At 48.8% G+C, this 23,682-nt stretch overlaps 1 protein-coding gene across 3 annotated transcripts in view; it reads right to left on the reverse strand.

The window, feature by feature from the left end:
• LOC105471126 (kinase non-catalytic C-lobe domain containing 1) overlaps nt 1–4,948 on the reverse strand; it is a 66,225-nt gene extending 61,277 nt beyond the window's left edge. The window contains exon 1 of one of the 3 annotated variants that reach the window (XM_011723501.3): nt 4,485–4,948. In XM_011723501.3, coding sequence (XP_011721803.2) covers nt 4,485–4,586 — 102 coding nt within the window. In that variant the 5' untranslated portion in view covers nt 4,587–4,948. The remainder of the gene's footprint in view (nt 1–4,484) is intronic. The other 2 variants (XM_011723496.3, XM_011723499.3) reach the window with 2 other exon arrangements.
• Between the last annotated feature and the right edge of the window lie 18,734 nt (nt 4,949–23,682).

Here is a 23,682-nt window from a genome sequence, read left to right on the forward strand (position 1 = left end):
CTCGCCATCCCTAGCAAGGTGTGCCTGGGTGAGCCATGGGGTAGGTTGGAGAGCGAGGACCACCTAAGACCTGTTCCTAGCAGGGCAGGAAAGACTGGTCCCCACTTTGCGATGGTGTGGCCAGGAACTCCACCCCCATCCCAGGCGGGAGGAGGGATTTGGGAAGGCAGGTGGACATGAACCCCCAGGACTGGGCTGCTCTCCGGGACAGCAGCACATCAGCCAGTCCCTGGGTCTCAGAGGGCAGGGCACACTTCCCACCGGGGACCCTCATCTCATGAAAGTCCCCATTAGGGGCTTCTGTGCATTCAGAAAGCTCCAACACCCCCCGCCACGGCAGACTTTGAGCCAGGGTAACACAGGGACGCCTGGATCATTTGGCACATTTCAAATCACTGTCTTATGACCAACTGATTCTTTCAGCCGTGGGATTCTAACGGGACCAATACAAACCTCCAGTCACCGCTGGGAGCACTGGCTGCCAATCCCCAGAGGCTTCCTGACAGCCCTCCCCACACTGCCAGGGCCCCCCCCCACCACAAAACCACCTTCTGGACAGTTCTCTCCACACTGCCAGGGCCCCCCCCCCAACAAAACCACCTTCTGGACAGTTCTCTCCACACTGCCAGGGCCCCCCCACCACAAAACCACCTTCTCCTGACAGCCCTCCCCACACTGCCAGGGCCCCCCCTCCCCACAAAACCACCTTCTGGACAGTTCTCTCCACACTGCCAGGGCCCCCCCCCCAACAAAACCACCTTCTGGACAGTTCTCTCCACACTGCCAGGGCCCCCCCACCACAAAACCACCTTCTCCTGACAGCCCTCCCCACACTGCCAGGCCCCCCCCCACAAAACCACCTTCTGGACAGTTCTCTCCACACTGCCAGGGCCCCCCCACCACAAAACCACCTTCTCCTGACAGCCCTCCCCACACTGCCAGGGCCCCCCCACCACAAAACCACCTTCTCCTGACAGCCCTCCCCACACTGCCAGGCCCCCCCCCCCACAAAACCACCTTCTGGACAGTTCTCTCCACACTGCCAGGGCCCCCCCACCACAAAACCACCTTCTGGACAGTTCTCTCCACACTGCCAGGCCCCCCCACCACAAAACCACCTTCTCCTGACAGCTCTCTCCACACTGCCAGGACCCCCCCCCAACAAAACCACCTTCTGGACAGTTCTCTCCACACTGCCAGGCCCCCCCACCACAAACCCACCTTCTCCTGACAGCTCTCTCCACACTGCCAGGACCCCCCCCCCACAAAACCACCTTCTGGACAGTTCTCTCCACACTGCCAGGGCCCCCCCCCACAAAACCACCTTCTGGACAGTTCTCTCCACACTGCCAGGGCCCCCCCCCCAACAAAACCACCTTCTGGACAGTTCTCTCCACACTGCCAGGACCCCCCCCCCCCCAACAAAACCACCTTCTGGACAGTTATCTCCACACTGCCAGGCTCCCCCCCACCCCCCACAAAACCACCTTCTGGACAGTTCTCTCCACACTGCCAGGCCCCCCCACAAAACCACCTCGGCTCCCAAGGTGCCTTCTGCTGTGAGCTCGTCCTGGCACAGATGTCATATGGACCCTGTAGAGGGAACATGCTCTTCTTTACTGGGAGCCTCCAGCTGTGTGCCCCTCCAGGCAGTAACTGCATCCTGTCCACCCTCAGATTCTGAGTGCAGCCTGACACCGGCACACAGGAGGTTCTGGGAGGCACTTGCTGAACTCCAGAAGGGTTGACAGTGCTGCCTGACTCTCAGGGACCTGGGACACGTCCTGCTCTGGCACCCAAACTGGTGCACATGCTTTGTCTCATCTGCATCCCTGTGGGGCAGCCAGCACTGCCCATCCATCGACCCCGGCCGCCTGGCCTGTGTGCCTCTTCTGCAGCCACTGTTCTGTCTGGATCACGCTGTTCTGCCTCAGATCCTGTACTGCCATCCACAGTAGCTGAAATCTCATGGGAATCCCGGGAAGGACACTTCCTCCAGGAAGCCCTCCTTGCATCACCCCCACAGAACATCTCCTGTCTATTGTGTACTGGTGGTTCTTTGCCTGTGCTGACCCAGTGGTGCTGCCTGCAAGTGGCCAGGGATCCAATCCTCCAGGACCTGCTGGCCCACTTGCTGATGCTCTGGTGGGTTCCAGCTGACAATGTTCTCACACATGCACGGCCATGTGTCTCTGGGGCCCACACTATAGTGAAGTTGCTGGGACACAGGGCACTGGTGCCTTCTACTTTGCCAGCGAATGCTGGGCTGTTTTCCAAAGAGGCTGCTCCATTTGTCCTCCCACTGGCGCGAGGGAGAGCTGCTGCGACGTCCTTGCCAGCACACGCCGCTGTCCGCTCTTCAGTTCTTGCCAGCCTGGCGGTCTTGGGAAGGCATTCGTGGGGGTGTATTTTGCATTTCCCTGATTGCAATGAGCAAACATCTTTGCACATGTTCAGCAGCCATTTGGATTTTCTCTGGGATCATGTCAAGGGAGGGACATTCCAGGGGCTTTGGTGGGTGTCCATAAGGGTCTATTTCTTGGCCCCATCGTGGAGACAGCTGTTACAACTAGCTGTAGAATGAGTGAGCTCCTACATCTTACGCAGCCTGCATGTGTCCTGGGCCTGGCGCCACCGTGCTTTCCCAGCAGCTGCCCTGCGCCCTTGGCCTTCCTGGCACTCTGGGATGATGATGCAGCCTCACCGTGCTCTCACCTCACCCAGGATGGTTTTCCAATGCAAGTCAGGTGCAGCCACGTGCCCTGATGGAGATTTCAGAACCTTCCAAGCCGAACATGTGCAGGAAGCAGAGTCTGAATGCCAGGGGAGTTCTGAGACACAGGACATGTTGGGCTCAGTGCTGGGCACAGGGTCGGGCCAGGGACCACCCCTGATGCTTTCCAGGAGTGTCTGCGATGGGCCCACCTGAACGTTGCCACTGCACGCTGCTAACCCCTCGGTGTCACCTGGAGGCCTCTGTGGCCATCACAGGATGGAGCCCCCACCCCAGCACTGTGCCAGGCGGGAGCTGTCCAGCCGACCGGAGGACACTGGTGTGTGCGTGGGGGTGGGGAGCATGCAGAAGGACAGCCTGTGGCTTCAAGTGGGCTCATGCCTGGTGCGGCATGTTCTGCATTCGGGGCACCGGCTGCTGCCTCCATGTGGAGCGGGGAGGCCCTCAAGGCTCAGGCCCCTGATCCGCAAAGGGGCTGTGGGAAGAGCTGCGTCCTCAGGGTCGCCTCTCAGAGTGATGAGGAGGCGGCCTCCTAACAGATACCCTGGGATGTATCCTGGGGCGTTTCTAAAGGCTGCGGGCTGCGCTTCCCTCTCCGTCAGAGCCACGGTGATCTTCGAAGCTTTACTGACTCCCCTGGCTGCTCCTCTCTACAGCCTTCAACTGCACCAAATCCAGGCCATGGTGGGGGCGGGGGCAGCGCCAACCCCCGCACAGCCTCAGCAGTTTCTAGGTGGCTGAGCAGAGGGCCTCCTGGGGCTGAACCTTCCCAGAAGCACGGGGCTTCCACAGCAGAAACTCCCTATCCCTTCAGAGCCCACTGCCCTGGGGCAGCAGGTGGGGGCTGCGAGGGGGTGAGGCCCGGGGCTGCTGCACCCGGGATTCCCTGCTCCAGCCTCGCTTGGCCAGCTGTTTAAAGAGAGGCCGCCGCAGCATCCCATTAATGGCTGCAGGTGACGACGCTGTCACTGGAGACACAGGGGCCCAGCGTCTGGGCTCTTGCCTGTTGGAGGCTTGGCAGATCTCGAATCCCTGGAGGATGAGGGTCCCTTTGGGAGCTGCTGCATCCCTGGGGGGCCACCTCTCACGCTGCTGGGCCTGGCTTGTCCACTCCATCCCAGCCAAGCCAGAGCTGAGTTACAGGGTCAGACCCAGCCAAGGTGGGGTCTGGGCAGTCAGTGCTGTAGGGTGGGCGGTCCATGAGCAGAAGCGCCAGGGTATGCAGATGGCAGGCAGAGCCCCTCTGCACCTTGCGGGGTAGGGGGGTCTTGGGTGAAGGCCCGGAGACCCAGAGAGAGGGAAGCACCTCTCAGTCTGGGGGGGCGGTCGTCCAGCGCTCTCCCCACCCCTGACTCCTGAACCTCAGCTCTGGGGCCTCCTGTGCCGCGCCTGACTGGGCTCTGCTGCCCTGCGCCCCGCTGGCCTCCTGGGGCCCGGCAGGGAGTAAGCAGACCCCCTACCGTCCTCCTTGCTGCCCCCACACTGTCCCACCAGGGTTTCCACCAGGAGCCACGGCGCGCCAACTTCTGCAGGGGCTGCCCACCCGCCGCCGTCCCGTGCGCATTAGCGGGTGCTGTCCCCTCCAGGTGAAAATCCTAACGCGGGGCTGAGAACGGCGGTGGGACCCCCTCGACCAAGGAGGGCGCCTGGGGAGGCGGGAGCTCACAGCCCCTCCCGGGTCCACCCCCCGGGCGCTCTCCGCGGAGCCCTCGGCGGCGGAAGGGGCCCCCCAGTGGGGCCGGGGGCTCACCTCGTCCTCGGGGAGGGTGGGCAGCGGCTCGAAGTCGTAGAAGTCCAGGTCTTTGCCGTCCTCCTCGTAGAGATCCGCCGCGGCTGGGTCCATGGCCTGCATCCTGCGGCCGCGCCGCGCACCGGCCCCGGGGCCTCCGGCAGGGCTGGGCTGGGCTCGGCTACGCGCACCCCGGCTCCATGGAGACGCGCTCGGCCCTCGCCCGCCCCCGCCCGCCCGCAGCTGCCGCAGTGTCTCCGGGGGACGCGGGCAGGGATACGGGGCGGGCCCCGGGGGCGCGGGGGCTGCGCGGCGCTGTCCGGACCCAGCACCCAGGGGACGTCGCTCCTTCCTGGGGGAGGCACCGGGGGCGGAGCCAGGCGTGTGGCCTCCGTGGGGAGGCCCGGGGTCTGCGCCCCACCTGGGCCCCAACGGTCGAGAGGCGGAGTCGGCGCCCAGGAGAGCTCGGATGGGCCGACCCCCTCGCCGCCTCCCACCTCCCCCGCCCACCTCCGCTGCCGCCGGGCGGGGCTGCCGCAGTCCCGGGGCGGCCTCTGCAGAAGCGCTGGGCAGGGCAGGGCCGGGCGGGGCCGCAGGGGGCGGGGCCGCAGGGGGGGCGTGGCCGCAGGGGGCGGGGCCCGGGAGGGGCGGGGCGGTCGCTGGGCCGGGGTCCCTCCTGAGCGAGGGTCTTTCGGAGGCCCGGGGGTGTTGGGGGGGCAACAACGGTGCCTCATCCCCACCTGGAGGCGTCAGAGAGACCCCACGGGGTACCCGACCTTCCCCGGTCCCGGGGGGGCCTGGGGCTCTTGATCGACCTCTTCCTGCCCCAAAACCCCCCCAGGGCTTTCTTCAGCGCCGGGGTGGTCAGAAGAGCCAGGATAACCCCAAGCTCGGCCACGGGGCAAGGAGGGTAGAGGCGAATCTCGCCTTTCCCAGCCACCCCCAGTACTCCCACAGTAGAGGGGCGGCTTCAGGGCCAGGCTGTCAGCTCCCCCCCACCCTCTGGCCCCACCGTGTGGCTGACCAGGCACACAGTAGGCACTTAATACATGCTCCTGGCTTGAAGGAGGCAGGGCTTTTGACCGAAGAGTTGGAGGGTGCAGTGTGCTCAGGGACGTGAATTCCCAGCACTCTGTCTCCGGGTCGGGTCACCCGGGCTCTCAGGCCTGGCAGGGAGTGCAGGGGGCTCAGCTCCCCGGGAGCCAGGTGGGCACTGAAGCCCGAGGCTGAGAGTGGGGCAGGTGCTGGGCAGACTCTCTGCGTCCAGCCAGGCAGCCCCACCTTATTCAAAATACCCACCCTGGGGCCCACCCTGGTCCACCGAGTCAGCAAGGCGGGTGCAGCCTCCCCCATCCTTGGGTGTTTGGAAGCTTGGGCAGCAGCCAAGGTGGGGTGGGGTGCAGCTGAAGGGGAGTCGTCTCACCGAGTGTGGCCTCAGCCAGCTGTCCCCGAGCTCTCTGTGGGCCCCACAGGGCCTACAGTGCCCCCATCCCCGTCTCGGAAGGAGGCCGACGTGGCAGGCAGACTCCGCTCCAGGAGCCTGGTCCTGCTGCACCCTGGTGCTCAGACCTGGACACTGGAGCTGAGCCCTGGGCTTCCAGGCCCTCTGCTGCAAGGCTGGGGCTGCCTCCTTTGTCAGGTCTGGATGTGGCCCTGACGCCTCTGGCCACCCAGACTTGTGCCTCTGGGGGAACGCTGGGCTGATGTGACCCCAAAGGGAAGGCACCAGGGACCCCACAAACACAGGACTTTCTCACCGAGTGCTCACATCACCTCGCAGGCCTAGGAGTGAGGACATAGACACTGAATAGGGGGCAAAGGTAACCCCATAATTTGGGGGGCAGCCACACGGCAAGCACTCCTGGAAAGAAGTGCATGCGATCTGGTAAAATGCAGAACTCAGGGGCTCCTGGAGTCGGCCGCGGAAGTTTCAGTTCTTGCAGCCTAAAACCCCTCAGCAGGCATTTCCCGCACCTGGGTCACTGGGAGTGCTTCTGCTGAGGACCAGGCATCTGGGCGTGTGGGGAGGGGCCTCGGGCAGGGGCTTCTTTTACCCACCTGCTGCTTTCCTTTAAAGATCTGTGGGCTTTGGTCTCTGTTATTTCGGGCAGTGGTGGGAACTTCCAGATGTTTCGTGAGTCATTCCAGGTGCCCGCACCCTCGCCTGCAGTGCTAAAGCTTTGACCCAAGCGGAGGGTGTGATGTCGGTCCTGGTCCTGGCGCCTCAGTTGTGTTGGATGAGGGCACAGTTCTGGAGATCATCCAGGATCTGGATTGAATGCCCCGTGTCTTCTAGAGCTGGTGAGCAGCTTCTGGGCACCACGCAGAAACGGCCAAGAGCCCTCCGTGAGCCACAAGGAACGGCCTCCTCATCCAGCCCTCCTGCCTCTCAGTGCCAGCCCTGTGTGCCCAGCATGTGCTGGCACAGCTTCCTCCTGAGGACGCTTGCAGTGGTGTCAGAATTCTGAGGGGCTTCCCGGCTGCGCGATCAGGTCCATGGTCCAGGCCCATGACTTGGTGGCACTCTTGTCCTCTTACTTCCAACTTTTCCCTGGCCTCTACCCATCCTCTGCTGCACCTCACTGCCCTTTCCCACCAGACATTCCCCTCTGCTAGAGGCAACTGCCTGAACTGCGGCTCCGGGCTGCCCAGGCCCTGCCCATCCTCCCTCCTCCACGAGGGGCCCAGGGTAGGACACCCAGATTCTTCTCCTGAGACCTTGCTCGGAAGGGTTGCCGGGCCCTTGTTACAGCTGGACACTGTCAGGATGGGCCTTGTCCTTCTCGCTCGGTCTCCCGCAGTGGGCGCTCAGCTGGACTGGCCGAGGCACGTGGAGCAGGGGTCTTCAGGGCCTTGGCTCTCATTTTCCCCAAAACAATTCTGAAAAGCTGCCAGACCACTCGCACGTGTTGACGTCAACATCTACGTTTCTTTAAAAATCCAGACATGTAAATAATGGCTAATAATGTCATTTCTGGTGTGATGTAAATACTCACATTTTGAAATAAAACTGTCAGTCACTCCTGTAAACGTATCTAGGAAGCCAAATGCCAAAATGGTTTTGATACCTACTGTCAGTCATTTAAAGAATCCGTAAGCACAGTCTTCTTTAACGGTCCGAGATCTTCATGCTAACATTTTTCCTTAGATGCATCATAGCCATCTGGTTTTTGCCCAGATTGTATCTCATGATGAATTATTTTTATGCCCTAGTTTCTGTTAACTCCTCATCACACTTTGCAGCCAACACACATGTAATTTTCAATAAATCAGATATTTAATACAGAAAAAAGTAAATGTTGAAGTAAATGGCTGTGGACCATGACCGGCTTCTGCAGGGAGCTGCCCTGTGGTTCTGGTGGCAACGCGGCCTCCTCACTTTGTCTCTGTTTGCTGGGCTGGCCCTGTCCTGCCAGGCTCACCCCACAGGGTAACCAGGGCAGCTGGGAGCAGACGGAGCCCCCCGTCCCCCTGTGTGTGAGTGTATTTGTGTGTGTGTGTATTTGTATTTGTGTGTGTGCATATTTGTGTGTATGTGTATTTGTATGTGTATGTGTGTATTTTTGTGTGTGTGTATTTGTGTTTATGTGTATTTGTGTGTGTGTATTTGTGTGTGTTTCTATTTGTGTGTATGTGTTTGTGTGTGTATTTGTGTGTGTGTATTTGTGTGTGTATGTGTATATTTGTGTGTACATGTATTTGTATGTGTATGTGTGTATTTTTGTGTGTGTGTATTTGTGTTTATGTGTATTTGTGTGTGTGTTTCTATTTGTGTGTATGTGTGTGTATGTATCTGTGTATATTTGTGGGTGTATGTGTGTGTATTTGTGTGTGTATGTGTGTGTATTTGTGTGTATTTGTATGTGTGTGTATTTGTGTGTATTTGTATGTGTGTGTATGTGTGTATTTGTGTGTATGTGTGTGTTTGTGTGTATTTGTGTGTGTGCATTTGTGTGTATGTGTATATTTGTGTGTACGTGTATTTGTGTGTGTATTTGTGTGTGTGTGTGTATTTGTGGGTGTATGTGTATTTGTGTGTATGTGTGTATGTATTTGTATGTGTGTGTATGTGTGTGTGTTTGTGTGTATTTGTGTGTGTGCATTTGTGTGTATGTGTATATTTGTGTGTACATGTATTTGTGTATGTGTGTATTTGTATGTATGTGTGTGTATGTGTGTGTATTTGTGGGTGTATGTGTGGGTGTATGTGTGTGTATTTGTGTGTATTTGTATGTGTGTGTATGTGTGTATTTGTATGTGTGTGTATGTGTGTGTTTGTATGTGTGTGTGTATTTGTGTGTATGTGTATGTGTATTTGTGTGTGTGTATTTGTGTATGTGTGTGTATTTGTGTATGTGTGTGTTTGTATTTGTGTGTATTTGTATGTGTGTGTATGTGTGTGTGTGTTTGTGTGTGTGTGTGTGTATTTGTGTGTGTGCGTGCATTTTTCCTCACTCACTGTCTCTGAGGTTCAACCATGTTGTTATGGGCAGTAGTAATTGATTGGTTATTGTTACTGGATTGTATTAAATTACATGAATATTCCATAGTCTCGGTTCTCTTTCCACTGCTGGTGGGCACTTGGGAGGCTTCTAGATTTGGGGCATCTTTTGTTCAGGTGCCCATGTTTCTGTGGGGCCTATCTTTAGAGTGGGGTTGCTGGGTCCTATGTTACACATGTGTGAAGTTCCTGTTTTCCCCGCACTGGCGATGGCTGGGCATGGGGGCGGGTGTTGGGAAGGTGCCCTTCACCCTCTGCTTTGCCAGCCTGGCTTCTACTGGGTGGAGTGTGCCCAGGTGTGAGTCTGTTTCTAGACTGTGTCCTTTCCCATCGGTCTTTCTGTCAGTTCTGCAACAGACACAGAAGTCTCCACAGAGCCCACCCTTGCCTCTTCCCCCGCCTCCTTCTTCTTCAAGAAGGTCCTGGCTGCCCGCCGTCCTCTGCATTTTGAGACCCACCTGGAAGCAGCATGTCGTGTGCCTCGGAGTATGGCTGGGGTTGTGCTGACCTGCACAGCTTCCTCATCTGTGAACGTGCATCTCCTTCCACACGTTCAGATCATCATTGTGTTCTCTCAGTGACACTTTGTAGTTTTCTGTGAAAAGGCCTTAGGCATCTTTTATTCTGTTTAGCATGAATGTCTGATATTTTGTGGTGCTACTGTAGATTCTGTCTTTGCAAAACACTTCTTTTCTGTTTAGTGCTGGCCTATAAAGATAAAGTTGGATTTTGTATAATGACCTTATATCTGGCAACTTTGCTAAACTTGCTTATTAATTCGGATCTTCACATTGCTTTGAATTTTCTATGTAAGCAGCCATATCATCTGAGAATAATGTCAGGCTGACTTCTTCATTACTAATCCTTCTCATGTGTCTTTCTTTCTCCTCCTCATTGTCCCTGCCAGGGCTTCCTGAACAATGGAATAGCAGGTGTAGTGGCCGTCCACTCTGCTGAGTTCCCCGTGGGAGAGAAGGCCAGCTTTCCATTTCACCGTTAAGTGTAATTTTGCTTCAGGTTTTTTTTAACTCCCTTTAGCAGATTAATTAAGTCTCCTCCTCTTGCTAATTTGCCAAGTGTTTTATTAAATCACAAATAGGCGCTGGATTTTATCAAATGTGTTTTCTGCATCTACTAAGATGATTTTGTGACTTTCTCTCATCTTCCAATAATGTGTTAGATTACATGGGTCGATGTTTGATGTTGAACTAATTTTGCATTCCTTCCATCTGATTGTGATATAGGCTCTTTACTGAACATGCTGGATGTGGTTGACCAATATTTTGTGTAAGAACTTTTGCATTTATTTTCATTGGCCAGTGATGTGTCTTTCTTATAACGTCCTTGTTAGCTGTAAGTCTCAAGATTATGCTTCTTCATGACATAATTGGGATGCGTTTCTTCTTTTTCTATTCTCGGAAAGAGTTCTAGTTCTAGTAAAACTACCGTTATTTTTTCCTCAAATGTTTGATGGAATTCTCTGGTGAGGCCATCACTGGATCTAAAGGCATTTGTTTTTAAATGCAAAGGTTTCAAATTATGAATTCAATTCTTTAATACTTATACAACTATTAAGATGCTTTCAGGCCAGGCACAGTGACTCATGCCTATAATCTCGACATTTTGGGAGGCTGAGGCAGTAGGATCACTTGAGGCTAGGAGTTAAAGACTGCCCAACATAGTGAGACCCCATCTCTAAAAAAAAAAGCTTTCATATTTCCTAGGAATTTCTCTCTTTTCCACGTTATTGGCATCAACTCGCATGTATTATCTGTCTGTTCTTTACCCTTTAATTTCTGTAGGGTCTGAAGGAATAGCCCCACTAATTCCTGACATTTCTTGCTGGTGCCTTCTTTCTTTTTTCTTGATTGGATTTGCCAGGACTATCTTGATTTTATGAACCCTTTAAAAGGATGTATATTTTTTACTTCGTTAATTTCTGCTCTCATTTATTTATTTATTTATTGTGGAGACAGAGTCTCACTCTGTTGCCCAGACTGGAGTGCAGTGGTGCAATCTCTACCTCCTGGGTTCAAGCAATTCTCCTGCCTCAGCTCCCGTGTTGCTGGAACTACAGGTGCATGCCACCATGCCCGGCTAATTTTTTTGTATTTTTAGTAGAGACAGGGTTTTACCATGTTGCCCAGGCTGGTTTTGAACTCCTGAGCTCAGGCAATCTGCCTGCCTTGGCCTCCCAAAGTGCTAGGATTATAGATGTGAGCCACCACACCTGGCCACTGTTCTTACCTTTACGATTTCATTCCCCTATTTTTGGTTAATTTGTTATTATTTTCCTAAATTCTTGAGATGATTGTATAACTCACTGATTTTCACCCTTTTTCTTATCTTTTTCCTTTCTTTCTTTCTTTCTTTCTTTCTTTCTTTCTTTCTTTCTTTCTTTCTTTCTTAGACAGAGACTCACTCTGTCACTCAGGCTTGAGTGCAGTGGCATATCTCGGCTCACTGTAGCCTCCACCTCCTGGGTTCAAGTGATTCTTCCACCTCAGCCTCCCGAGTAGCTGGGGTTACAGGCATGTGCCACCATGCCTGGCTAATTTTCGTATTTTTAGTAGAAACCAGGTTTCACCATATTGCCCAGGCTGGTCTTGAACTCCTGACCTCAAGTGATCTCCCTGCCTTGGCCTCCCAAAATGCTGGGATGACAGGCGTGAGCCACTGCGCCCAGCCTAAATCTACCATTTGTTAAGTGTTTTCTGTTTTCCACTTGTTCTCTACTCCCTTTTCCTTCTGACTTATTTTGTATTAGTTATTATTGAATTGTTTCATTTCTATTCTATATTAGTTGGAAGTTTATATGTAGCAGGATGAGCCGCAGACAAAACCTCTCAGACACCGAGTTGTAGAAGGAAGGGCTTTATTCAGCTGGGGGCATCGGGAAGCTACTGCCTCAAAATCCAAGCTCCCTGAGTGCACAATCTCTGTCCCTTTTAAGGGCTCACAACACTAAAGATTTCACGTGAAAGTGTCATGATTGATTTGAGCAAGCAAGGGGTACATGACAGGGGTTGCATACACCGGTGGTCAGCGAGAAACGAAACAGTGCCGGGAGTTTCACTGTGTTCTTTTATATAGTGCCTGGAATCTATGAATAATATCGGTTTCTAAGTCATGAGTTGATTTTTAACTACTGGGTTTAGGCCAGGCAGGCCCAGGCCTGGTTTTGGGCACTGGGCTGCCTGTCTTTGGTTTTACTTCCTTGTTTTTTTCTTAAAACAGGTACTGAGTATAAAACAATATAACACAATATGAGAGGGTCTCTCTCTGTCCTCATTCCCCCCTTTTGAGACTCTCACTTTTTATTAGTGGGAGTCCTCACTCTTATTTTTGCTACTTATGTCTTTTTGTGCAATAGATTGATAGTGATTCATGTAGTACACTTGTGCTGAAGCATTTTGGTGAACTAAGGTAGTGATGAAGTTCTTTTATCATTTGAAGAAGTACAGGTAGCAAACAAGGGAGCAGTAAGCAGGTTCTTATTACTATTATAACTTTTATTATAAGATTTTTAAATCCTCCCAGTGCTGGGAACTAATTTTTAAACATGGCTTCAGGGTCTGAGGGTTTGTGATGACCAGTTCTAAAGGGGTGCAGTTCTTACTCATGCAGGAGGGGCTGACTTTTCCCTTTTGGAGCCAAACAGGATCTTTTTTTAAAAATTTTTTTTCAAGTAGTCCAAATGACACAAGACCAGTATTGACATATTTCACATAAACAGGATTCTTGACAGATGTACTCGTTTTCTGCTGTGTAACTTTTTTTTTCTCAATCTGGAGAACCGCATCTCATCCCACGCTGCTTACTGTTTACAGTGGCACAGGCGTCAAATTTTAAGGTTACATTTTTGGGGACCCCTCTTTTTTTCTGTTCTAGCTATTACTTTACTTGTGTCACTTCGAAAAGGACCAGTCCTTAGTCTTATTTTAAAAACTGTGATCATGGGAGGCTTAAAATGAGTCATAACACGCATCAGGTTGGTTATTTCCTGGGCTACATACCTTGGATAGAATGGTATTATACAAACAAGTTTCTTTTAGAGTCTGGGTACACTTATAATAACTGTAAAATAATAGGACTGTAGCAATCTTTCGTCCTACCTCAGTGACTTGACGTATACAGTGGGAACAGCCCGCAGTCTGAGGAAGGTCAGTTGAAGTCCTTACTGTACAAGTCCAAATTTTAAGGAAAATGAGTCCTGCAATGAGCTTCCTCATGCTTCGGCCGTGCGTGGACCAGTCAGCTTCCGGGTGTGACTGGAGCAGGGCTTGTTGTCTTTTTCAGATTCGCTTTGCAGGGGTTGGCGAGGCTGCTCCCGTCCACGTACAGCTCCCAGTCTACTGATGTTTAAGGTTGGTCCCGGAGGTTGGGCCCACTTGAATAAACTGAGTCCAATACTTTTACACAGTTACGTTTAACTGGGCTCTCTGATACCAGGAGCAAAGTGGCAGGTTTAGGGTGTTGCAAACTTCAATGGTTATGCGGGGATTTTCACAGAGCAAGATTTGGTATCTAGTTAGTCTAGCATTTATTAGCTAACGGTGTCCTTTGGTATTTATTAAAATCGCCACAGCATGGGGGGACTTCATGTTTAGGTTTTGCCCAAGAGTTAGCATATCTGCTTCTTGTGCTAACAGGGCCGTTGCTGCCAGGGCCCTTGGACATGGGGGCCAGCCTTTGGAAACCCCGTCTGGTTGTTCTGAGAGATAGGCCACTGGCCTTGGCCAGGTCCTACGATCTGGGTTAAAACTCCAATTGCTATTTTTTTTTTTTTTTGATTGATGAAATGCCAGGGTGAAAGGGACTAAAGCACAAGTGCCACTCCAGTTATTCGGCAGAGTGCCCAGTAAAGGTCCACCACACACCACCACGCATCCCAGTAAAGGTCCACCACACACCCCCACACATCCCAGTAAAGGTCCACCACACATCACCACACATCCGAGTAAAGGTCCACCACACACCACCACGCATCCCAGTAAAGGTCCACCACACACCCCCACGCATCCCAGTAAAGGTCCACCACACACCACCACGCATCCCAGTAAAGGTCCACCACAAACCACCACGCATCCGAGTAAAGGTCCTCCACACACCACCACGCATCCGAGTAAAGGTCCACCACACACCACCACGCATCCCAGTAAAGGTCCACCACACACCACCACGCATCCGAGTAAAGGTCCACCACACACCACCACGCATCCGAGTAAAGGTCCACCACACACCACCACGCATCCGAGTAAAGGTCCACCACACACCACCACGCATCCCAGTAAAGGTCCACCACACACCACCACGCATCCCAGTAAAGGTCCACCACACACCACCACGCATCCCAGTAAAGGTCCACCACACACCACCACGCATCCCAGTAAAGGTCCACCACACACCACCACGCATCCCAGTAAAGGTCCACCACACACCACCACGCATCCCAGTAAAGGTCCACCACACACCACCACGCATCCCAGTAAAGGTCCACCACACACCACCACGCATCCCAGTAAAGGTCCACCACACACCACCACGCATCCCAGTAAAGGTCCACCACACACCACCACGCATCCCAGTAAAGGTCCACCACACACCACCACGCATCCCAGTAAAGGTCCACCACAACACCACACATCCGAGTAAAGGTCCACCACACACCACCACAAATCCGAGTAAAGGTCCACCACACACCACCACACATCCGCTCGGGGATGAACAAGGGCTGACCGATTGATAAGCTCTTGAAAATTCTTAAGCTCACTGCATCCCTTCAGGTCTGCAAGGAATGCTAAGTTTCCTCCCTGCCGTGAGAGACACGAAGTGAACTTAGTGTTGGGAGACGGAAGCTGGATGGCCCTTGGGGGCTGACCCGCAGGGACTCTGGGATATAGCAGAGAGAGAGCTTGGCACGACTTATTACTCCAGGCTGTAGAATCCTGGAGAAGAGCTACCGTGCAGCCTACGCCTGGTCGACTGGAGGACCACCTTAGTGGAAGGGGGACAGTCAGAGCCTCTGGCCTGCCATGTGCACAAGCATAACAATTGCTTTTGTTTAACGTGCAGATGGAATATTTGATCCATTTCAACAGGCATTTGCATTTTGGTGTGCTGTCTTGATTGCCAAAGTTTGTTTTAAGTCTTTAACTTCTATGATCCTCTAGTAAAATGAATGTTTCCTTTAGCACCTATTTTTATTAGTTTTTAGACCAAAAAAAAAAAGCTAAACACCATTTTATATTTAATAATTCTTTTTGTATGATTTTTATACCAGATAAGCTAAACTTTACCTTTATATTAGTGTGTTATTAATTTTAATAAAACCTTGTAGACATATTCATCCAATTTTTCATGTTTAAGCATAAGGTAAGATTTTATAGACTCTTTTTAACCTTTTATAATTTTTGTTAAAGAGCAGGTTGATGTTTTAAGAAAAACCTGTTGCGTTTTTACTTTAATGTCCAGTTCACAGAAAAACTGGATGATACCTTTTTAACTTTAGCTATTATGTTTACACACAGAATTTTCTTTACAATTAATGTTCTAAAACTTGCCTAAACTTTCAAAACAATATTTTTTTGACCTTTTAATGTAGGTAAAAATCCACATTCTTATGCCTCTTTATAATCTTTTCACTAAAGGTATATTTTACTTTTTTATACAACTTGCACATAAACTGTTTTTTCATGAGTGCTCAGGAGGCCTTATTACTTTTAAATTATGTAACTTTTTTTGCATACAGATTTTTTATAACTTTTTTTTCTTTTACAACTTCCACAGGCAATTTTTTTGACATGCCTTAACTTTTTGACTTATTACAAACATTTTTAAAAAAAAATAACCAGTTAATTTATTTCAGGACAAGAATTTACCATATAACATTCTTTTTATATAAATTCTGCTTCCCCCACCTTTTTTTCATTTCTTAAAATTTTTCAACATGGTTCTTAGTGGGGTGGGCTTACTTTGCACCTGACCCATGTTTTCCCAAGACAAATTACCACGCTCTCACCACACACACTCACCACAAAACAAAGAACGGGTACAGAGGGCACACACACTTCTATCTTTTATACCAAACCCACATCAGAATACCGCAAAATTCAAAATCGAGCACCAAGAGATTTAAGCCAAGTCAAAACCAAATCCAAAGTATCCAGCAATTCAAGTCAAGACAAAACCAGAACCAAAGGGTCAATCCAGGCACACCGTGGGTGATCAGGCCACGTTTCCACTCAGATGGAGGGGGGCAAGTTCCAAAGACTAGTCTTACCAAGTGTCAGATGTCCGGACTCCAAGTGCCAGTTCCTTCCCGGTGTTCAGCCACGGTGTTAATCCTCCGCGGGGGCCTGCTACGTGCTGCTCTGATGAGGCGTTCCACTGGGACAATTGCCTATCCGGGGGCGCTCTTTGGATCACGTCACTCAGGCTGGCCGGAGTTCCCCACAGGGATGCTCCACAGGGCAGGCCTAAGCCGCCTAAGGGGCTGCCTCGGCCGTCCATCAGATACCTAGCTTCCTGGTCAGGGAACCAAGAAATGTAGCAGGACGAGCCGCAGACACAACCTCTCAGACACCGAGTTGTAGAAGGAAGGGCTTTATTCAGCTGGGGGCATCGGGAAGCTACTGCCTCAAAATCCGAGCTCCCTGAGTGCACAATCTCTGTCCCTTTTAAGGGCTCACAACACTATAAAAAGCGTCATGATTGATTTGAGCAAGCAAGGGGTACATGACAGGGGTTGCATACACCGGTGGTCAGAGAGAAACAAAACAGGGCCGGGAGTTTCACTGTGTTCTTTTATGCAGTGCCTGGAATCTATGAATAATATCGGTTTCTAAGTCATGAGTTGATTTTTAACTACTGGGTTTAGGCCAGGCAGGCCCAGGCCTGGTTTTGGGCACTGGGCTGCCTGTCTTTGGTTTTACTTCCTTGTTTTTTCTTAAAACAGGCACTGAGTATAAAACAATATAAAACAATATGAGAGGGTCTCTCTCCCTCCTCATGTAGACCTGCTGGAATCCATGGCTTGTGTGTTTAATCAGTTTGGGAAAGTTTTCACCATTCTGTCATTAGACGCTGTTTCAGCGTTCCCTCCTGTTCTCTCTCTCTCGGCCCCCAGCTCGTCCCGGCATTCGTGGACTCCAGGGACGCATGTGTGACAGACAGTTCTGCCCAGCTCATCCCGGCGTTCATGGACTCCAGGGACACATGCGTGATGGATCTGTGCACACTGCACTGTGTGTCTTTTGCCCTCTATTCTGTAGTTTATCTTTTAGGTTTATTTTGGATGTTTTCAGATGGTCTATCTTCCAGTTCACAAACTCTCTTTATGTCTAATCTACCATTAAATGCATTCATTGGATTTTTTCCATTATTTCTTTTTCAGGCCTTTTATTTTAAAATTTTAATGGTTTCTGATTCTCTGCCAAAATTCTCAACCTTAGTTTCTATGTCTGTCAACTCTCAAACATCAAAAGGATCAGAATCCAGTTTAAAAGAGTATATTCAAGCGTGAAGCTGAAAATAGCCATCAGGATAACACAGACTCCAAAGAAAAAGCCGAAAAGTTAAGATCTCCCTTATATATGCAGAAAACAGAGAACTTTAAAAGGGTTACAACATTTTTCATACAAGGCTGGCTCGTGAGTGATAGCAATTTGATTAGTTATACCTTGTTTGTTTTCTGTTTTCCATTTAGAAGAGCATATTTAGCATACAGCCTTACACTATGTGGTGGCCATGAGGTCGCTGTCAGTCAGGGAAGAAAGGCGAGTTAATTCTAACAAAGATCAGGAGGGAAGAGGAAGGGTCTTCCCGGGCGCCTTCAGTTTTCTACATTTTACAAAACAATGTTGGTCAAGAAAAGGCTGATCTGCAAACAGGAAACAAAGGTTGCAGCTGCCTGTCCTGTGAGTCAGGTCCTGTTGTTGATTCCCGTAAGGACTCAAAATCATGTGGATTTCCAGGGACTTTGGTTTTGAGTGACTGATTCCCGTGTGTTGTTGAGCATGGTGGGCAAGCGCGGGTCACCTTCACAAGCCTGTCTGAGAACTCCATGAGCTGCGGCCCCACGCGTCTCTCCTGTTGTCTGCTGTTTCTTGCTGGCTTTTATGAGTGTGATCTTTTCTCTTTGGGTGCCTGATTGTTTTAAATTGTGTGCTGGCTACTGTGTTTACAGAAGTATTCTTGGAAATTACTTGAGGCCTAGGGTTACTTTATCTTCCTCCAGAGAGAGTTTTAGTTTGCTCCTTTGGCACTATTTTTTTGTTTGTTTGTTTGTTTTGAGACGCAGTCTTGCTCTGTAGCCCAGTCTGGAGTGCAGGGGCGCAATCTCGGTTCACTGCAACCTCCGCCTCCCAGATTCAAGCGATTCTCCTGCCTCAGCTTCCTGAGTCGCTGGGACTACAGGCGTCTGCCCCCAGGCCCAGCTGATGCCCCTTGCCCCCAGGAATTCACCCCTCTTTTCTTCTTCATTTGTGGTATTTTATGAAACACACTTGGTTTTGTTGGAGTGTGTGGGATGGGGATCCCTGACCCCAGGAAGGTTCTGAGTGATGGGAGTATCTTTTGTTATTCGTGAGGAGGCCTGTGATAACTCCACGGTTATGGCAATGAGGTGGACAGGTGGGACCCCTGGAGAGGCCCCAGGACGGGAGTCCTCAGGGAGACCAGCAGTGATAGGATCCAGGTGGGAACTTTCTGGGAAATGCTGCCCTCCCGGAGAAGGGTCTGGAGACCACACTCTGGAAAACCCCAAGCAACAAGATCCGATGAGCTTCCGGCTTTGAGCCTGAGAGGTGCCAGGAGGGAGGCACGGCTGCAGAGGAGGCTTGGGCCCTGGGGGCACCTTGGCCGCCACCCTTCATTGGGCTGCACATCTCTGTGGACCCAAACGAGGAAACTGAGGCACAAAACACAACTTTAGAGTTCACTTCAGCCAAGCTGGGAGCAGCCAGCCGGGACACCCTTCCAGGTTGCCTTGGCTGTGAGCTCCATTCAGCCTTTGTTATAAGCAGGTTTTTATTTATTTTTTAACTCTTATTTTAGGTTTGGGGTAACATGTGAAGGTTTATTACGTAGGTAAACACATGTCACGGGGGTTGGTGGTACAGATTATTTCATCACCCAGGTACTAAGCCCAGTACCCAACAGTTACCTTTTCTGCTCCTCTCCCTCCTCCCACCCTCTCCGCACAACGACACCCCAGTGTCTGTGGTTCCCTTCTTAGTGTTCATAAGTTCTCATCATTTCACTCCCACTTGTAAGTAAGAACATGAGGTATTTGGTGTTTTGTTCCTGTGTTAGTTTGCTAAGAATAATAGCCTCCAGCTCCATCCATTTTCCCACAAAAGACACAATCTCCTTTTTTACAGCTGCATAGTATTCCATGGTACATATGTACCACATTTTCTTTATCCACTCTGCCATTGACGGGCATTTAGGTTGATTCCATGTCTTTGCTATTGTGAACAGTGCTGCAATGAACATTTGCGTGCTTGTGTCTTCATGGTGGAAAGATTTTTATTCCTCTGGATATAAACCCAGTAATGAGTTTTCTGGGTCAGACGGTAGTTCTGCTTTTAGCTTTTTGAGGAATCTCCATGCTGCTTTCTGCAACGGTTGAACTAATTTACACTCCCACCAACAGTGTACAAGTGTTCCCTTTTCTCCGCAACTTCAACGGCATCTGTTATTTTTTGACATTTTAGTCTCAGCCATTCTGACCTGTGTGAGATGGTGTCTCATTGTGGTTTTTACTTGCATTTCTCTAATGATCGGTGATACTGGGCTTTTTTTCATATACTTGTTGGCTGCGTGTATGTCTTCTTTTGAGAAGTGTCTGTTCTTGTCCTTTGGCTACTTTTTATTGGGATTGTTTGTGTTTGTCTTGTAAATTTGTTTAAGTTCCTTGTAGATGCTGGATATTCGACCTTTGTCAGACGCATAGTTTGCAAATATTGTCTCCCATTCTGTAGGTTGTCTGTTTACTCTGTTCATAATTCCTTTTGCTGTGCAGAAACCTTCAGTTTAATTAGGTCCCACTTGTCAATTTTAGCTTTTGTTGTGGTTACTTTTGGTGTCTTTGTTATGAAATATTTGCCCGTTCCTATGTCCAGGATGGTATTGCCTAGGTTGTCTTCCATGATTTTTATAGTTTTGGGTTTTACATTTAAGTCTTTAATCCATCTTGAGTTGAATTTTTGTATATGGTGTAAGAAAGGGGTCCAGGTTCAGTCTTCTGCAAATGGCTAGCCAGCTATCCCAGCACCATTTATTGAATATGGAGTCGTTTTCCCATTGTTTGTTTTTGTCAGCTTTGTTGAAGATCAGATGGTTGTAGATGTGTGGTCTTATTTCCGAGATCTCTTCTGTTCCGTTGGTCTATGTGCCTGTTTTTGTACCAGTACCATGCTCTTTTGGTAACTGTAGACTTGCAGTATCATTTGAAGTTGGGCAATGTGATGCTTCCAGCTTTCTTCTTTTTGCTTAGGATTACCTTGACTATTTGGGCTCTTTTTTGGTTCCATATGAATTTTAAAGTAGTTTTTTTTTCTAGTTCTGTGAAGAATGTCATTGATAGTTTGATAGGAATAGCATTGAATCTGTAAGGTGCTCTGGGCAGTATGGCCATTTTAATGATACTGATTCATCCTATCCACAAGCATGGGATGTTTTTCCATTTGTTTGCATCTTCTCTGATTTCTTTGAGCAGTGTTTTATAATTCTTATTGTAGAGATCTTTCACCTCCTTGGTTAGCTCTATTCCTAGATGTTTTATTCTTTTTGTGGCAATTGTGAATGGTATTGCCTTTCTGATTTGGATCTTGATTTGGCTGTTGTTGGTGTATAGAAATGCTAGTGATTTTTGTACATTTATTTTGTATCCTGCAACTTTGGTGAAGTTGTTTATCAGCTGGAGGAGTTTTGGGGCCAACTATGGGGTTTTCTAGATATAGAATCACATTGTCTGCAAATGGGGATAGTTTGACTTCCTTTCTTCGCATTTGGGTACCTGTATTTCTTTCTCTTACCTGATTGCTTTGGCTAGGACTTCTAGTACTATGTTAAATAGAAGTGGTGAGAGAGGGCATCCTTGTCTTGTGCTGGTTTTCAAGGGGAATGCTTCCAGCTTTTGCCCATTCAGCATCATGTTGGCAGTGGGTTTGTCATAGATGGCTCTTATTATTTTGAGGTATGTTCCTTCAATACCGAGTTTATTGAGAGTTTTTAACATGAAGAGGTGTTGGATTTTATGGAAAGCCTTTTCTGCATCTAGTGAGAAAATCATGTGGTTTTTGTCTTTCGTCCTGTTTATGTGATGAATCACACTTATTTATTTGCATATGTTGAACCAACCTTGCATCCCAGGGATGAAGTTTTCTTTGTTTGTTGTGTCTCTGCCAGGTTTTGGTGTCGAGATGATGCTGGCCTCATAGAATGAGCTGGGGAGGAATTCCTCCTCCTCAATTTTTTGGAATAGTTTCTGTAGGAATTGTACCAGCTCTTCTTTGTACATCTGGTAGAATTCAGCTGTGAATCCATCAAGTCCTGAAGTTTTTTTTGGTTGGTAGGCTATTTATTATGGATTCAATTTCAGAGCTCATTATTTGTCTGTTCAGGGAATCAATTTCTTCTTGGCTCAGTCCTGGGAGGGTGTATGGGTACAGGAATTTATTCATCTCTTCTAGCTTTTCTAGTTTGTGTGTAGAGGTGTTCATAGTAGTTTCTGATGGCTGCTTTTATTTCTGTGGGTCAGTGCTAACATTCCCTTCATCATCTGTAATTATGTTTATTTGGATCTTCTCTCTTTTCTTCTATATTAGTCTAGCTAGTGGCCTATTTTATTATTATTTTTTAAAAAAAACAGCTCCTGGATTTGTTGATCCTTTGAATGGTTTTATGTGTCTCAATTTCCTTCCGTTCAGCTCTGATTTTTGTTATTTCTCGTCTACTAGCTTTGGGGTTGATTTGTTCTTTCTTCTCTAATTCTTTTACTTGTGAATTTAGGTTGTTAATTGGAGATTTTTCTGACTTTTTAATATGGGCATTTAGTGCTATGAATTTCCCTCTTAACACTGCCTTAGCTGTGTCCCAGAGATTCTGGTGTGTTGTATCTTTGTTATCTTTATTTTCAAATAACTTCTTGATTTCTGCCTTAATTTTACCCAAAAGTCATTCAGGGCCATGTTGTTTAATTTCCATGTAATTGCATGGTTTTGAGTGATTTTCATAGTCTTGACCTTTTTTTTTATTGTGCTGTGGTCTGAGGGTATATTTGGTATGATTTTGGTTCTTTCATATTTATTGAAAATTGGTTTACATCCAATTATGTGATTTTAGAGTATGTGCCATGTGGCAATGAGGAGAATGTATATTCTGTTGTTTTGGGTGGAGAGTTCTATAAGTAGTTCTATTAGATCCATTTAGTCCAATGTTGAGTTTAGGTCCTGAATGTCCTTGTTAATTTTCTGCCTCAATGACCTAATACTGCCAGTGGAGTGTTGAAGTCTCCCACTAGTATCGTGTGGGAGCCTATGTCTCTTTGTAGGTCTTGTTTTACGAATCCGGGAGCTCCTGTGTTGAGTGCATATATATTTAGGACAGTTAGGTCGTCTTGTTAAATTGAACTCTCTACCGTATATGCCTTTCTTTGCCTTTTTTGATCTTTGTTGGTTTGAAATGTTTTATCTGAAGTTAGGATTCCTACCCCAGCTTTTTGTTCTCTGTTTGCTTGGTAGATTTTCCTCCGTCCCTTTATTTTGAGCCTATGAGTATCATTATGTGTGAGATGGGTCTCTTGAAGACAGCATAGTATTGGGTCTTGGTTTTGTATCCAGCTTGCCACTCTGTGCCTTTTAAGTGGGGCATTTAGCCCATTTCTATTCAAGATTAGTGTTGATCTGTGTGGATTTGATCCTGTCCCTGTGCTGATAGCTGCTTATTATGCTGGTGTGTTTGTGTGGTTGCTTCATAGTGCCACTAGTCTGTGTATTTAAGTGCATTTTTGTATTAGCTGGTCTTTTGTTTCTGTATTTAGTGCTCCTTTCAAGATCTTTTTTAGGCAGGGCTGGTGGTAATGAATTCCCTCAGTGTTTCCTTATCTGAAAAGGATCTTATCTCTCCTTTACTTAGGAAGCTTAGTTTGGCTGAATATTGAGTTCTTGGTTGAAGACTTTTTTCTTTAGGAATGTTGAATATAGGCCCCCAATCTCTTCTTGCTTGTAGGGTTTCAGCTGAGAGGTCTGCTGTTAGGCTGATGCGGTTCCCTTTGTAGGTGACCTGCCCTTTCCCTCTAGCTGCCTTTAACATTCTTTCTTTCATTTTGACCTTGAAAAATCTGATGATTATGTCAGACATTTTGGGGATGATCTTTTTGTATAGAATCTTGCAGGGGTTCTCTGTATTTCCTGAATTTGACTGTTGGCCTCTCTAGCAAGGTTGGGGGAGTTTTCATGAACGAGATGCTGAAATAAATTTTCCAAGTTGTTTGCTTTCTCTCCTTCCCTTGCGGGGTTGCCAGTGATTCACAGATTTGGCCTCTTTACATAATTCCACACTTCTTGGAGGTTTTTTCATTCTTTTTTCTTTATTTTTGTCTGTCTTATTTCAGATAACCAGTCTTGAAGTTCTGAGATTACCTCAGTTTGGTTTATTCTGAAGTTAATACTTGTGATTGCATTGTGAAATTCTTTTTTAAAGAATTTTTTT

The sequence above is a fragment of the Macaca nemestrina genome, chromosome 9 (assembly GCF_043159975.1).
Source record: "Macaca nemestrina isolate mMacNem1 chromosome 9, mMacNem.hap1, whole genome shotgun sequence".
Classification (NCBI taxonomy): Eukaryota; Metazoa; Chordata; class Mammalia; order Primates; family Cercopithecidae; genus Macaca; species Macaca nemestrina.